Source organism: Triticum dicoccoides, chromosome 5A, assembly GCF_002162155.2.
Source record: "Triticum dicoccoides isolate Atlit2015 ecotype Zavitan chromosome 5A, WEW_v2.0, whole genome shotgun sequence".
NCBI lineage: Eukaryota > Viridiplantae > Streptophyta > Magnoliopsida > Poales > Poaceae > Triticum > Triticum dicoccoides.
Window position 1 is genome coordinate 299,688,377 of NC_041388.1, and position 15,206 is coordinate 299,703,582.

At 45.0% G+C, this 15,206-nt stretch overlaps 2 protein-coding genes across 2 annotated transcripts in view; one reads left to right on the forward strand and one right to left on the reverse strand.

Moving 5' to 3' along the window:
• Positions 1-4,969, forward strand: part of LOC119301122 (histone-lysine N-methyltransferase TRX1-like) — an 18,011-nt gene extending 13,042 nt beyond the window's left edge. Inside the window, exon 25 of the mRNA XM_037578027.1 lies at positions 4,580-4,969. The gene's annotated coding sequence lies outside the window, so the exon portion shown is untranslated. The remainder of the gene's footprint in view (positions 1-4,579) is intronic.
• A 2,120-nt stretch (positions 4,970-7,089) lies between these two features.
• Positions 7,090-9,514, reverse strand: LOC119301123 (PRA1 family protein H-like). The gene is made up of 4 exons (XM_037578028.1): positions 9,036-9,514; positions 8,762-8,901; positions 7,628-7,699; positions 7,090-7,548 (listed from the first exon to the last, which is right to left on the reverse strand). The coding sequence occupies exons 1-4, from the start codon at positions 9,458-9,460 to the stop codon at positions 7,454-7,456; spliced, it is 732 nt and encodes a 243-aa protein (XP_037433925.1). The 5' UTR covers positions 9,461-9,514; the 3' UTR covers positions 7,090-7,453.
• Between the last annotated feature and the right edge of the window lie 5,692 nt (positions 9,515-15,206).

Consider the following 15,206-nt stretch of genomic DNA (forward strand, 5'->3'; position numbering starts at 1 on the left):
AGTTTTCCCGCCCAGCCCTTTTCCCCCGCCAGAAATCTCTGTTCCCCTGCCTGGCAAGTCTAAGGCGTCCTCCCTGCCCTAAAGCGCCAATCAGGACGCCTAAGCAGGCGCTTCAGACGCTTTAATGTCTAAGGTGGACGCCTTAGACACATATCTAAAGCAAGTTGGACGCTTTGAGCCTGGTGGGCGCTCTGACGCTTAAGCGTCGCTACGCTTTACAAACAGAGCATCTGCATCAATATCAACATCTTTCTGCAACATGTACCCCAAACATCAAAAGGTGTCCTTCTGAGGTACCGCCTGCTCATCAAGGCTATCCTCCTCACGCCTAATAGTAATGAAACCACACCTCTTGTACTTGGTTTTAATCCTACTGAGCCTAAAACCTTTCGATTCCGAAGTCTGTCTCCACAACTAACTTTCTATTAACCCCTGTCTGGCACCACATCATCTGCAAAGAGCATATGCCATGGGATATGTATATCCCTTGCGACCTCATCCATCACCAAAGCAAAAAGATGAGGGCAATTCCAACGCGGATCACCAAATAACCCCTAAATGTCTGGACCAGACATCCCATACATTTTTCGCCATCTAACATTGATCACCAAATTTGTCCGGACATCCGAAATCCCACAAATCGGAACCAAACGTAGGGGTGGTTTGCGGGCGTCCGGAGATTTGCCATGTAGGCCTTTGACAACGCGAACCCACGTCAATAACCCTCGTTCTGCTTTGCCTAGAATCCTCACTCCGCTTTTCGCGCCGCATTCATGCCGGTCAAAGAGGACTTGATCGGATGAGATGTTTCACTACATGCATTTATGCGTGTTGACCTGCCAGCTGTGTGTCTGACATTCACATTGGCACGTTGTTCGAGAAGCCTACTCCGTTTGCTGCCCGCGTTGAAGTAGAGCCAGTTCGTTTGCCCTGGTATTTAAGCTGTCCGACCGCTGACGCAAACCTTACACCCCCGCCCCTCCTCCCCCCAAATCCATGGAACTCCAGCTCTGGCCGCCTTGATGGGCAAGTCGGACGGCCCGAAGTGGTTCTTCGTGACCCCCACCGGCCCTGGCGGGTGCTCCTGGTGCCGACAATCACATTCTCTGGGCCCGTCAGCATCGACCGCTGCGTCGTAGGTGAAGCCGGATCCCATCTCCTCGAACGTCGTGGAGTAGCAACAACCGCCCCTCCTTGCTGAGGCCGCCGCGATGGACGAGGAGTCATGGTACTACCGTGGTCTGGTGCCGCCTTCCCTGCTGCTCCCGCTCAACAGCGGCATCCAAATCAAACACCGCATGAAGGAGCCGTAGTCCCCTACGTAGCAAGGTGGCGCCGCTGTCCCTGGCCGTCGATAGTCCGAGATCCAGTGGCGCCTAGTTGTCGCCGCGAAGGAGGAGCTACTTTCCCTGCCTTGGCGATAGTCTGGGAGCCCACCCGGTCGCCGTGGAGTCGCCCTATCCGGCGATCTCCAAAGCATGCGACCACCTTGCCTAATACCTCTATTGGCGGCGATGACGACTCGTCCTGCACAATAATGTCGGCCTCCCGGGTGGCTTTCGAGGCGGCGTACCGGGAGTGGCGCAACGCGCGATGCCAGGCGTCGTTCTGCTGTCGGATGTTGCGCCGCCTTGGGTCTCGGCAGACAAGTGCCCGTGGGGGCTTGGGCCGCTGATCGGTCCACGACCACCATGGAGACCTCCACTCGCCGCTGCCGGATCAACGACCAGCTCCACAAAGAGGGGCTGGAGGAGTCCGAGTGCTTGGCCCGGTTCAAAGGCAATGGCAGTCGGTGCTAGGCGGAGGCAGTGGAGCAGCTGCATCACGAGCGCGCTACGGCGGCCGATCAGGGCTGCCATGACCATTGGCGGGCCTTCTACCAACTGGAAGGACGGTGATGGTGACGACAACAAGGTGTCAACGGCCTTGGAGGCCATGCCTACCAGGTCACTGTCCGGCACCTCACTTAGTTTAGTTTAGGCTTAGTTAAAATTTTGTTCAATTTAGTTGGAACTTTGTTAAATTTCGTCCTTTGGTTGTAGTATATCAAAATTTAACAAATATCATCCTTTTTTGAAAGATCCGTTTGAAATGGGGTCGACATTTGGTGATTACGATTGGATGGCCTCCGCCCCCATTGCTGTTCGTGGACATGTCCGGATGTGCCTACAGACATTTGATGATGTCTGTTTTGGTGATCCGTGTTGGAGTTGCCCTAAGAGCTCAAAGCTGACACTTGGTGCAGTCCTATTTTAAATATGAAAAGCCATTGGTGTCATCATCACTTGTTTGAACACTTGTCACAACATTATCGCACATGCCTTGATGAGGATAATGTACTTTGTTGGGACTTTGTGTTTCTCCAAGGCCCACCATATGACATTCTGTGGTCTCTTATCGTAGGCCTTCTCCAAGTCAATGAACACCATATGCAGGTCTTTTTTTGTGCCCCGTATCCCTCCATAAGTTGTCGTACCCAGAAAATAACTTCCATGGTCGACCTCCCAGGCATGAAACCAAACTGATTTTTTTGTCACGCTTTGTCATTCTTCTTATGCGGTGCTCAATGACTCTCCCATACTTCATTTTATGGCTGATCAACTTAAATCCACGGTAATTAGTACAGCTTTGAATACCCCCCTTATTCTTGAAGTTGGTACATTCTTTGGGCATCTTGTTTGACCTAAAAATGAGGTTGAACAACTTAGTTAGCTACGCTCCAAGGCATCTCCACACTTCAATTGGGATACAATCAGGGCTCATCACCTTGCCTGCTTTCTTCCTTTTTAAAGTCTCCTTGATCTCAGACGGATTGGTTGCACAAAATGTTTGTTGGTATCATGAAAGGAGTCGTCCAGCTCAATGGCTGAGCTCCCATTCTCTCCATTGAACAGTTTGTTGAAGTACTCTCTTCATCTATTCTTGATCTCCTTGTCCTTAACCAGAATTTGATCTGTTCCATCCTTGATGCATTTGACTTGGTTGTCATTCCCCATCTTCCTTGGTAGTCCCTTTCGCTTCCCTCATGTTTAAACTCTGAAAGAGGCCCGACCCATTGCTTCACTCGCAGCTCGCTTTGTGGTCTCTTTGTCACCTTGTACTTCTATATGTTGTCTGCACTCCTATCCAGGTGTAGGGGAACATTCTTTCTTCTCCTTAATAGCCTTCTGGCATCATTGTTCCACCACTTGGTAACCTTCGCTTCGCTTGTACTTGACCTCAAACTCCTCTTAAGCCACCTTTCGAACTCAAGTTGCCATCTTCATCCACCTATTGTTTGCATAACCTCCTTCCTCCCAAGAACCCTCCTTAATAACCCCCTCCTTGAAAGCCTGAGTTGCCTCCCCTTGAGCTTCCACCACTTCGTTCTAGCGACTTTGACGCACTTATTCCGCCAGACAGATATCTGAAAGTGGAAGTAAGCCAGCACCACGCTTATGTCGTGGGACAACACTCTCTTTAGGTATCACCAATCTAGGCAAAAACCCGTCTGTCTTCTCTTCTCGAGAGAATGAAATCAATCTGGCTAGAGCGTTAACCACCACTACAAGTCACTAGATGGGATTCTCTCTTTCTAAAGAGGTTGCTAGCTATGATCATTTCGTAGGCTAAAGCGAAGCTTACATTTGGTTTCTTGGATGCATAGGATATCAGCACCTTCTCACCGTTGTATCACTAACTCCCGTAACTTACCCGCCAGGGACCCTACCTTCGAGCTACCTAAGCGGATCCTACTTGGCTTGGCTAGCTTCCTTACCCTTCATATTTGTCAAGTCAAATGCGAAGACCCTTGCTCATATTTCATTACACCTGGGCATCGATGTAGCGTGCCACTAAGGATGCGATGACCTTATCCTTGCCCACCTATCACCGTATCCATATCAACATACGACTCACCAAAGGGGTGAGGGCCTGACCCTTGCCCATTTAAACGCCACACCTGGGTTCAGATATGGCACGCCCCTAAGAGGGTTACGCCCCAACGGGCAGTCCAAACAAAAAATACCGTCCTACGGTCCTCCCCAAACCGGCCCCATTGTCCATACAGTTCGGACTGCCCTAAACCCAGCCCAAATGTTGGTCAGATATGGGCTGTCTGGACATGTCCGCCATGTCAGACCGAACAAGCCGGCCCCACCCCAAACCAACCAAATCGATATCTTTAGATTTGAACTATGTACTCCGGATAATATTTATGTTTGAATTATGTATTTTTAAATTTGAGCTGTTTATTCTATGTTCAATCTAAACCTTTCTAGTATTCAACAAGTTTGTTTGAAAAAAAATGAGAAGGGCAAAAAAATGGGGCCAACAAATGGGGAGGGGTGAAATGGACCCCGCTGTTGTAGGGGCGGAAAATGGAGGAGCCGGATCCCTGCTGTCCGTGGACATATATGGGGCTAAAATTTGCTACTTGCCCTTGGAGATGCTCAGCCGGATATTATCTGAAGCATTGGTATTCCACTGGAGTCAATGCTATGTGTAGCCCTACCAATCGAGGCATCTAGCAAATATATTTTAACAAAATTGTTATTGTTATTACGTGATTGCAGCCATTCTGACACTTCAATTTTCGCAGAGTGGGTATCTGGAAATGCCCAAGGCTTGGATTTACTGAATTGAGGAACTGCGGTGCTGCCAGTGCTTGCTGTGTTATTCTCAAGTTGACCGGCTTTATGATTCTAGGAATGCTAACGATTCATTCTCACATTGTTTTAGATGGAATGCCAGTGTAGTGTATAGATACTCAGAAGTAGGTTGGGCAATCCAACATGCATGATTGCCAACCATAACTGAAATTGATGATCATGTAGGGCATCAAAAATATTCAGAGTTTACATGTAATTCGGCCATTCACTGTTTCCAGTGTGCCCTGCCATAGGCACAGCCCATTTGATGTTTAAGAAGTCATGATGTTAAGTGGTGACTGAAAGACTTGCTAATGCTAATTGTTATCAGTTGTAAACCATGTGCCTGTCATCGTGTTTATTTTATTTTCCTGTCGTAATGAACATGCTGTTACTGATTTATTGGCTGCTGCTTGGTTTCGGTGTTTGAACTCGCTATTCAAGGTCTTGTGTAACGTTTGCCTAAAAAAGCACACCCCTAGGTGGCGGTAACACCAAATGATGGGTTGATGGCACATACATCATGATTTTACACAAATCAACGATGGTAACATGCATCATGACTAGCACACATGAGACTACCTATAGTGGGAGTAACATAGACTAGAATACATGAGACTACCTATAGTGGGAGTAACATACTCCCTCCGGTCCTTTTTAGTTCGCATATAAGATTTGATTAAAGTCAAGCCTCGTAAAATTTGACCAACTTTATAGAAAAAAGTATCAACATTCACAATCTGAAATCAATACCAATAGATGTGTCATGACTTAAAGTTTCATATTGTATAACTTTAGCATGGCAGATGTTGATATTTTTTCATATAAATACGGTCAAACTTTATGAAGTTTGACTTTAGATTCTAATATGCAGAGTAAAAAGGACCGGAGGGAGTACTTGTCTTTCTAGGCATTTCAACAAGTGACTACATACGGAGCAAAATAAGTGAATTTACACTCTAAAATATGTCTATATACATCGTATGTAGTAGTTATTTAAAATGTTTAGAAAAACAAATATTTAGAAACGGAGGGAGTAGATGAAACCTAAGCAAAAAAAATGATGTGCCAACTAATTAATGAGCGACAAATTGGGTAACATAGCTATTACTCATCATGAGTAACATTACATATACTAAGACAAAATGAGTCTATAATCTAATAAATGAAATGTTGCATGAGACCTCACACATACGTTGGTAGTATGAACTATGGAAAAAAGCATCATGGCAACAAAAGAGCATCAGCTTGCAGGTTCAGTTATGAAATTATCGTCCGAGTTATTTAGATGTATTCCCTCCATCCCAAAATACCAAAATATAAGACCATTTTTACAGTTTGAAACGGAGGGTGTAACCATTCAGAAAGGAAGAGGCGCCTCATTACTTCAACATTAAACACACTAGTTAATTGCTTGTGACTTGCATTGATGGTCGCATGTTCCTCGATTTAGGTACACTAGTTAATTGCTTGTGACTTGCATTGATGGTCGCATGTTCCTCGATTTAGGTTGGTTGTAATGGAAAGTATCATATACTAATATCATGCATATGATACTAGTGTATGATATTATCTTCATAATGCATAGTATCATAAGTTAATATCTTAAGTTGCCTTATTAATTGCCATGCATGACACAAAGTAGTACATCATTTAATATGCTACGGTATCATGATATGATGCCATGTCCTCTTTTTTCTCATTTAATTGTGTGTCACATCATTCAAAAAATCTAGTTGACATGCATGATACCGCATATGATACTTCCATTACGACCAGCCTTATTTTAGCCTTTCGGCAATGTGCGTTCAATGGGATACGTTCCGTCGACTTCGAAGATATTTGTGGTAACTTCATCAATCTCAAAGATTATATGCCAGCTCAAGTCTCTCGGAGGTGCTCATAAGGGAGGGCATGCGTTCATAGGGATGAATATATATATTGGTAAGTTTTAATTAAGTTAATGCAGGACATGTATGTATAAGTGTTTCTGTCTACTGTGTTCAAAAAGTTATCTGTGCGTTGGAATGATGCATATATGTTTCAGTGTTAAACAACAATCGAGTCAAACATATGCCTTAAACCCATCATATTGGAGTATAGATAGAAGAATGCAAGAAACATTTTAATTTAATTGAGGTTTTGGTAAAATTTGAGTTGATTTCAATGCAGAACATAATACTAGCAAGATTTGATTAAGTTTAATATAATATTGGTAAGCTTTAATTAAGTTAATGCAGGATATGTGGTTTCCAGTAGGATAAGAAAAGAAAAATATCGACTCGGTTTAGATTATTTCTAAGACAAGGGAGCATTATTTCTAAGACAAAGGTGCGTGGAGGAGAAAAAACCAAAGCAGAGGGATGCAGAGAGGAAACCCCGGTGGCAAGGAGAAAAGGAAAAGAAAAAGAAAAAATATAATACCCACACAAACCTCAGTGCAAGATCAAGGGCATAGGACTTAGATGTGCAATACTTATGGCACATCTAGATGTGCTTTAGCAAAACTGTATTAAGACTCTGAAATTCCTTCCAAAAATTCTTCAATCAGCGTTGGTGCCAAAAACTGGATTTTACAAGTCCTAGGATTGTAAGCACACATTGTTTCCACATTCCGCTGTGTTTACAGTTTCACTCTTGCAATCGTCTTCCCCGTTTCCGAACTCATGCAGCCAATATCTTTTGACATAACCCTGTGGAAGGATTGAACGGCGTATATAGTCGGGGCACACGATCTTAGGTGTAGAATTGCTTCCAGGGCAGTGGCTCCACCGTACTACGACATGGCAATGTACCTGCCATCTGCAGCCTACCTCCAATGGCAACTAGCTTCGTCTTGGCTGTGCCCTCCTATTCTTATTTGCTGGAACAGATAAGCTTGAGGGAGTCAACTTCCGAAGAGAAGCATGCAGCATCATGACTGCAAAACATAGCACAGCGAGTTACAAGAATAATCAGAAGACACGAAAAGGAAGGAGAGAGGTAAAAGGGTCATTCACCTGCATAACTCAACCCAATGGTATACACAAGAGCAAACTGCAGGTTGCATACATATAGTAGTATAGCAGTGGCTGTTCAGGAGCAAAACCGACGGATAGTTAGAGACAAGAGCATCAGACTACAGGTATACCATTCAAAATAAAAGAAAATTTAACAGGATAGCACCGAACCACAGGTGTGATATTCGAAATGAAAAGAAAGATGAACATGACCCATGTGTCTTAAGGTGATCATTTGGGCAGGTGGGATGAAGGTGTGAAAGAAAATTGGTAACTTGGCACTGTCCTAAGAATGTAGGCCTTGAGGTTTGTGTTTTACGCATCGAAAACCAGGTTGCTGCACTTGCGCCATTGCATCTGAGATTTCAAGTTACACAATGAGCAACAAGCAACTCCCATCAATGTATGCACTGGATACATGGATTAAACTTCTACAGTTTGTACAAATATTTTCCAATTGATTAAGAATGACTAATTGAGAAAACAAATGAGGAATTATTCTTAATGTGTACTGTGTGGCATCATGACCAAGTTCTCATGATATATATAGCGAATAAGAAAATATGTTGCATGGAATAATCAGTAAACTACATAAATAAATACTCCCTCCGTTCAAAAAAACTTATCCCAAGCTTGTCCCTCAAATGGATGTATCTACCACTAACTTGGTGCTAGATACATCCATTTGAGGGACAAACTTTTTCGGACGGAGGGAGTATACATTATGACCAAGTTGAACAACTTGAACAAGTTATGTGTTTTGTCATATTCAAGCATATGAATAATTTCTTGAAGAAAATAGAACTTTGTGGCATTTTTCTTGCTCGAAGCATTTACAAAGTTTGCTGAACAATTAACGAAGCAAACACGTCAGAATCATCATAAAGAAAGAAAAAAAAAGTCTTTCATTACCTGTACGTTGCTCTGTTCAAGATATCCTTTCTATCCCACAAGAATAGTAAGAAATGAATTCCCTATATATTCACTACCAATCTTATCTATTACTAGAAAACAAAGGACCCATGCCTATACACTGTCAGTAATGCTGCTGCAAATGAAATCCACCTAGCTGTTCGTTTCATCATTGCACTAGCAATGTTTGCGCAGAAACAGCATTCGAAACCCAACACTCACCAATCTGGGCACAGTGCAGAAGAGCCTGCCCAATTCCGGGCGCTCGTGTGGCGAGCTCCCACCGCTTCCGGCAGTACCGCACAGCCTCCCACACGGCGAGGCTGGCCAGCAACCCCAGCAGCGACATAGGCATCCGGTACCTGCACACATGCCGCCACAGACAGCAGCAGCAGCTGCTTTAGTACTCCATCCGCACGCACGGACATGCAAAGACAGGAAAGATAACGAAACGAAGGCAGGGATGAAGGAAAGAGGGCAGATGGCAGTGGCATACAGGCAGCAGGCGAAGACGAGGACGGATAGCGCGGCATAGTTGCGGGCGTAGCGGCGGACGTTCTCCTGGACGCGGAGTCGGGCCTGGGTGGGGGTCGGGGGCCAGGAGTAGGAGGCGACGCCGGGAGCGCCGATAAAGGCGAGGGACCAGGAGGGGGTGGGCGCGGCGAGGTCGGCGGCGGAGAGGCACGCAAAGGGGTTGAGCGCGAGGAGAGAGGCTAGGGTGCGCGCGAAGGCGAGGACGTCGGCGGCGGCGCCGGCCCCCGAGGAGGTGGATGCGGGGCTGGCGCGTGTGGGGGCGGCGGCGGCGGGTGCGGGGGCGGAGGAGTCGAGGAGGTCGAGGTAGCCGGAGTCGCGGAGCCAGCGGTCGAGAGCGGGGTCCGGGACGCTCAGCGAGAGGGGGTTGGGCTTGAACGACGACGACATGGCGCCGCTGAGCCGTACGATTAGGAGGACAGGGGTGGTGGCTGCTTTGCGTGTTTCTCTTCTCTTCAACTTAAAAAGATCAGGAGCGAGCGCGCGTGCGCCGTGGGATGGGGAACGGAAATATTTTTGGCACAATCTTAGAGCAACCCAGTTAGGTATATAGAAAAATAATGAGGCATTGGTTTGATTTTTTCTCACCGATACCCTAAATTGAGGCTATCATTACAATGGTCTCACCTGTGTCATATTTTTAGGTCCCCACCCGAACACCCAGCGTCATCTCTGGCCTCCTTTTCCCTCTTTCTCTTCTCCTTTTCTTCTACACACCACGGGGCTACTACTCGAGCTCCATTTGATATCCGAGCCACCTAGTTGGATAGTGGGGCAGTAGGTTTGGAGCATACCATTGGCAATGCCCTTATAGATGTTTTACACATATCTATCCCCTTCGTCCTAAAATGTAAGATTCTTGTTTTTTAAACAAAAAAAATGTAAGATTCTTGTTACATTACAATAGTGTCAAAAATGTCTTACATTTTAGGATATCATTTTCTTACATTTATGCTACTTCTTTATAATTAATTGTATATTTTTGATACTTTTCTTACGTTTATACTAATTGTATACCATTATTGCATATTTTTGACATAATTTTATATTAATTGTGTTGGACTAACCTATTAATCCAATGTTGATTGATGTTTTTTCTATGTTTTTGAACTTCTAGAAAAATATCGTGTTGAGGACAAAAAAAGCATATATAAGTATTTCTAAAAGTTTCTCATTTGGAAAGAGCCAGTGAACCAGAAGCCAACAGAGGGGGGCTCTATGGGCCCCACATGGCCCATGGTTAGACCGTAAGGTGAGGGCGTGTGGCCGAGCCGTCCACGACGCTGATCCTTAGTGTCGTAGTTCTTTCTCCGACCCGGATCCTTCCCCGCGCCCGAAGTGGCGCTGGCGCAGGAAACATATGATCAGATGTTAGTGACACCTTTCGAGCTGGCGCTGACACTTCAACGCCGAAGGATAAGAAGACATGGTTGAACCGGGCACTAACCTCAGCGTAGCGGGGCAGCATGAAGCTTGTGTGGGATCAGGCGGACGCCATAAACAAGGTCGTGAAGGGCATGATGGATGTCTTCGCGGCCGACATGTAGGTAAGTGTTCATTGTGCAATTTATTTTATGCATGATAGTATAGCCAGTAGCGCTCAAGATATGTACCGGCTCAAAATCCGGTATGGATCTAGAATCTAAAAAAACTTTGCCTAGCAATTTTTCATACCCTGCCCTTCACCAGGGTGCAACTCCGTAGGAAAGATGTCGGGCTGCAGATTGGTGAATCACCACATTTAGAAAAAAATACAGTGTGCAATAGCCCCTGAGACCAAGGTAGAGCGCAAGCAGCTGACCTGAGGATTGAACTCCTTCTCACTAGCAATTTGAAAAATTTAAGTAATAAACCGCTGAGCCAGTAACCCCCGAGACTTAGGTAAATTTGCCACAACCGGTCCGAGGATCAAATCCAGACTAGGGAACTAACTTAGAGGTAAACAAATATGCAGTAGCTCCGAGACTCAGGTGAGGATTGAATCTTCCTCAGAAACACTAGCATTAGTTATATTTTCTTTAAAACGCGGGCGCAATAGCCCCCGAGAGTGAGGCCTTCTCCAAGAGGTGGCCTTAGGATCGAATCATATCATGTTCTTTAACACTATTTATTTTATGTTTTGTCTTGTGCAAAAGGTTGCACTGGGAATCCAGCACCTCACCAAGGATCCAGTGACGATGAAGGAGCAACTCAGTCAGTCCAAGCTCAAGATTGTAACGCCTTGAGCAAAGCACCGAAACCGCCACTGGTATGACACCTCAGCTGTTATGCTTGTGTGCTCACATCCTTAATGGAATTTAGTAATGGCTTACATGTTTTGCCAGCATTTGTGAAGTGGTCGAGCGACGTGTTGCTGAGCTGGAGATCCAGCTCTGGATTGCCCAGCAGCAGGCGCAGTCAGAGGGGCAGGAAGCTCGACTCGCCTGAGAGACGGTCGAGAAGACCGCCACATTGCTCAAAGGAAGAGCAGGAGGCCAGCAAGGCTATCCGAGAAGCTTCCCTCCTTCTCCAACAAGATGTCAACAAGCACGTCGAGTGCTGCGGTCAGCTCAAGTCTAAGTGTTACACCTTGGTCGAGGACCCGCAAAAGCAGGCCCATGACTTGAATGAGGCCAAGATGCGCCGGGCTAGCGCCTAGAAGGAGTTGAACTAGGCGTCGGAGATCATGTCTAGTAAGCCATATCTTCTGTAGTGCATTTTCGAACGTCGTGCTTATGCCGAGCTGACACAAGCTTGGTGTCCTTTAATGAGCTTTGTCGATCTGCTGTAAAGTGTTGCTCGGTCCAATGACCACTACACCAACAACCATGATCACGATCACCGGCCACTACCATACAATAAAGTCCCAAGATTTACCTTTAGCATGTGGTAGTTTAAAAGTTTATGTGTGCCGTGCCGAAACAGATTGTTTGTTGTTACTAGAAAAATCATATCAATTCAACAGAAGGTGATAAACCATGAAATTTTAACACATTACACATTTATGAGTTCTCTTTAACTGCTTACGTTTGCAATTTTATTTTGCCGCATTGATGTGGGAGTGTTAGAGTTGTGTTAGCATACAGTAGGTAATGTTATATTATAATTGAACATTGATGCCACAACAAGACATGATGTGAAATGTTATTTGCACGAACCCATCTAATAAAAGTTCTGTGTGGATGAAGTTTTTAAGACCCAGGGAAGACAACATGATGCAAGAGCTCAAGCTTGGGGATGCTTGATGTCTACTATGCAACTTTATTCTTATAGACTCTGTTGGGCCCCCAAGCGTAGAGTTTCATAGGACAACAACAAATTTCCCTCAAATGAATGACCTAAGGTTTATCAATCCGTGGGAGGTGTAGGATGAAGATGGTCTCTCTCAAACATGTTGGAAATATGCCCTAGAGGCAATAATAAAGTTGTTATTACCATATTTCCTTGTTCTTGATAAATGTTTATTCTTCATGCTATAATTGTATTAACCAGAAACTCAAATACATGTGGGGATACATAAACAAACACCGTGTCCCTAGTGAGCCTCTACTACACTAGTTCGTTGATTAAATATGGTTAACGTTTCCTAACCATATACATGAGTTGTCATTTAATAACGAGATCACATCATTAGGAGAATAATGTGATGGACAAACCCAATCGTAAGTTAGCATCTGACTGTGTCACTAAGTTGAAATTGATGTTGCTTTCTTAATGTCAAGTATCTATTCCTTAGACCATGAGATCATGCCACTCCCTAATACCAGAAGAATGCTCTTTGGGTATCAATCGTCACTTTGTAACCGGGTGATCATAAAGGTGCTCTTCAGGTATCTCGGAAGGTACTAGTTGGGTCGTATGGATAAAGACTGGGATGTGTCACTCCATGTGACGGAGAGATATCTCTGGTCCCTCTCGATAATACAACATCCTAAGTAGCTTGCAAGCATGTGACTAATGTGTTTAGTCACGAGGATATTGTATTGCATAACGAGTAAAGAGTGTCAGGTAACGAGATTGAACTAGGTATGGTGATATCGACGATCGAATCTCGGGCAAGTAAAATATTGCGAGACAAAGGGAATGGAATACATGATTGTTCAATCCTCGACACTGTGGTTCAAACCGATAAAGATTTTCGTTGAATATGTGGGAGTCATTATGGGCATCTAGGTCCCGCTATTTATTATTGATCGGAGAAGTTGTCTCGATCATGTCCGCATGTTCTCGAACCTGTAGTGTCACACACTTAACCTTCGGTAACGCTAGGGTAGTAATGGGATATTCATAATGTTAAGACCAAAGATAGTTGGGAGCCTGGGATGGGATCCAGGATATCATGAGGAGCTTCAAAATGGTCAGGAGATAAAGTTTCATATAAGGAAAGTGGTTTTCAGGGTTCCGGAAAATGTTCGGGATTTTTGGTATTGTACTGGGAAGGTTCTAGAAGGTTTCAGAGTGGGCCCACATGCATGGAGGGACCCAAATGGACATGGGTAGTGGGGTAAGGCCCCACAACCATGGTCCAAGCGCACCAAGACCCCCCTAAAAGGAATAGGATCATATCCTGAAGGGATAAGATCAAGATCCCTAAAAAGAGGGATCGCATCAGTGGGGAAGGAAAAGGAGGGGATTTCCTGCCCCACCTTGGCCGTCGGCCCTTAGGGCTTGGAGGAGTGGCCAAGCCCTCTCCCCCATGCCTATATAAAGAGAGGAGGCGTAGGGGGCAGTAGCCCATCCAACCCTAGGCGCATCCCCTCCGTGTTACACCTCCCTCCTCCTTCATAGACACTTGGGAAAGCCTTGCCGGAGTTCCACCATAAACTCCATCACCACGCCGCCGTGCTGGCCTAGATCCTGTCTACCTCTCCCTCTTCCTTGCTGGATCAAGAAGGTGAGACGCCACCGAGCCATACGTGCGTACTCGGAGGTGCCGTTCGTGCGGTGCTGGATCAGATTGGATCTCAAAGAAAGTATGCTATGCCAACCCCTTTCATTAGGACGCTTCCGCTTTCGGTCAACAAGGGTATGTAGACACTTTCCCTCTCGTTGCTAGCATCTAGTAGATTGGATCTTGGGTGAATTCGTATGAACATTTTTGTTTCCATGCAATGATTCCCATCCAAAACAACCCTGCAATCAAATACAAAAAGTCTCTTGTGTCCCCAACACACCCAATACAATTGTTAGTTGTATAGGTGCACTAGTTCGGCTAAGAGGTGATGATAGATGTGTAATATGGATGATAGAAATAACTTTTTATAATCTAAACAATTGAAAATAGCAAGGTAGAAAAGCGAGCAAAACGACGTTTCAATGCTTAGAAACAAGGCCAAGGGTTCATACTTTCACTAGTGCAATCTCTCAACATCATTAACATAATTGAATCACATGAAAATCCCTCAAAGTGCACCAAAGAATCACTCCAAAGTCTCCACTCCTATTAGAGAAAGCAGGATGAAATCACGTAGGTAATAAATCACCTCAAAGTTGTGTTGATGCCCTCGTGGGAGTTCCATAAGTTGGTTGATGCCCTTCTTTCACCACAAGATAAATAATTTTATGGGGAAAAATCATGTTAAAAAATGAGGTCGATCGGAGTTATGGATCTCTGACAATAAAAGAAATTGTGCTCGGCCTCAGAAATAGTACAAAAAATAGAGAGAAACAAAGGAGATTATATCTGATCTCGGAGGGGCTCCCTCCCTCCAGTAGCCATGGAGGCCAAGGAACAGAGGGGGAAACCTTCTTCCATCTAGGAGGATGGCCAAGGAAGAAGAAGAAGGAGGGGGGCTGATATGTCTTTGATGTATCTATAATTTTTGATTGTTTCATGCCATTATCCTATAACTTCCACATAGTTTTGGCAAAAATCCATATTATTTCTATTTGAACGAACCTATTAACCCACTTCCAAAGGCCAACTCGTGCATTCTATTCTTTTTTGGGGTTTTTTAGGCGAAAAATTCATGGAGTCGAAATGACATGAAAATTTACGTCGATTTTTTGGGGAATATATCTGATTTTTTGGCGTAAGAATTTGCAATAGGAGGCCCATGGGCTCCACAAGCTCAGAGCACATTCCTAGCCTCCAGGCGTGCCAAGTGAGCCTGTGGCCACCCCGTAAGTAGGTTGGAGGTGTACTTCGGCCGGAAGG

Excerpts from the sequence above, each read along its gene's own strand:
- LOC119301123 (XM_037578028.1), bottom strand. The coding sequence starts at position 9,460 with ATGTCGTCGTCGTTCAAGCCCAACCCCCTCTCGCTGAGCGTCCCGGAC. Across the intron at positions 8,902-9,035 it reads CTCGTCTTCGCCTGCTGCCT|GTACCGGATGCCTATGTCGC; the intron begins GTATGCCACTGC and ends GCATGTGTGCAG. Across the intron at positions 7,549-7,627 it reads CATTGGGTTGAGTTATGCAG|TCATGATGCTGCATGCTTCT; the intron begins GTGAATGACCCT and ends TATGTTTTGCAG.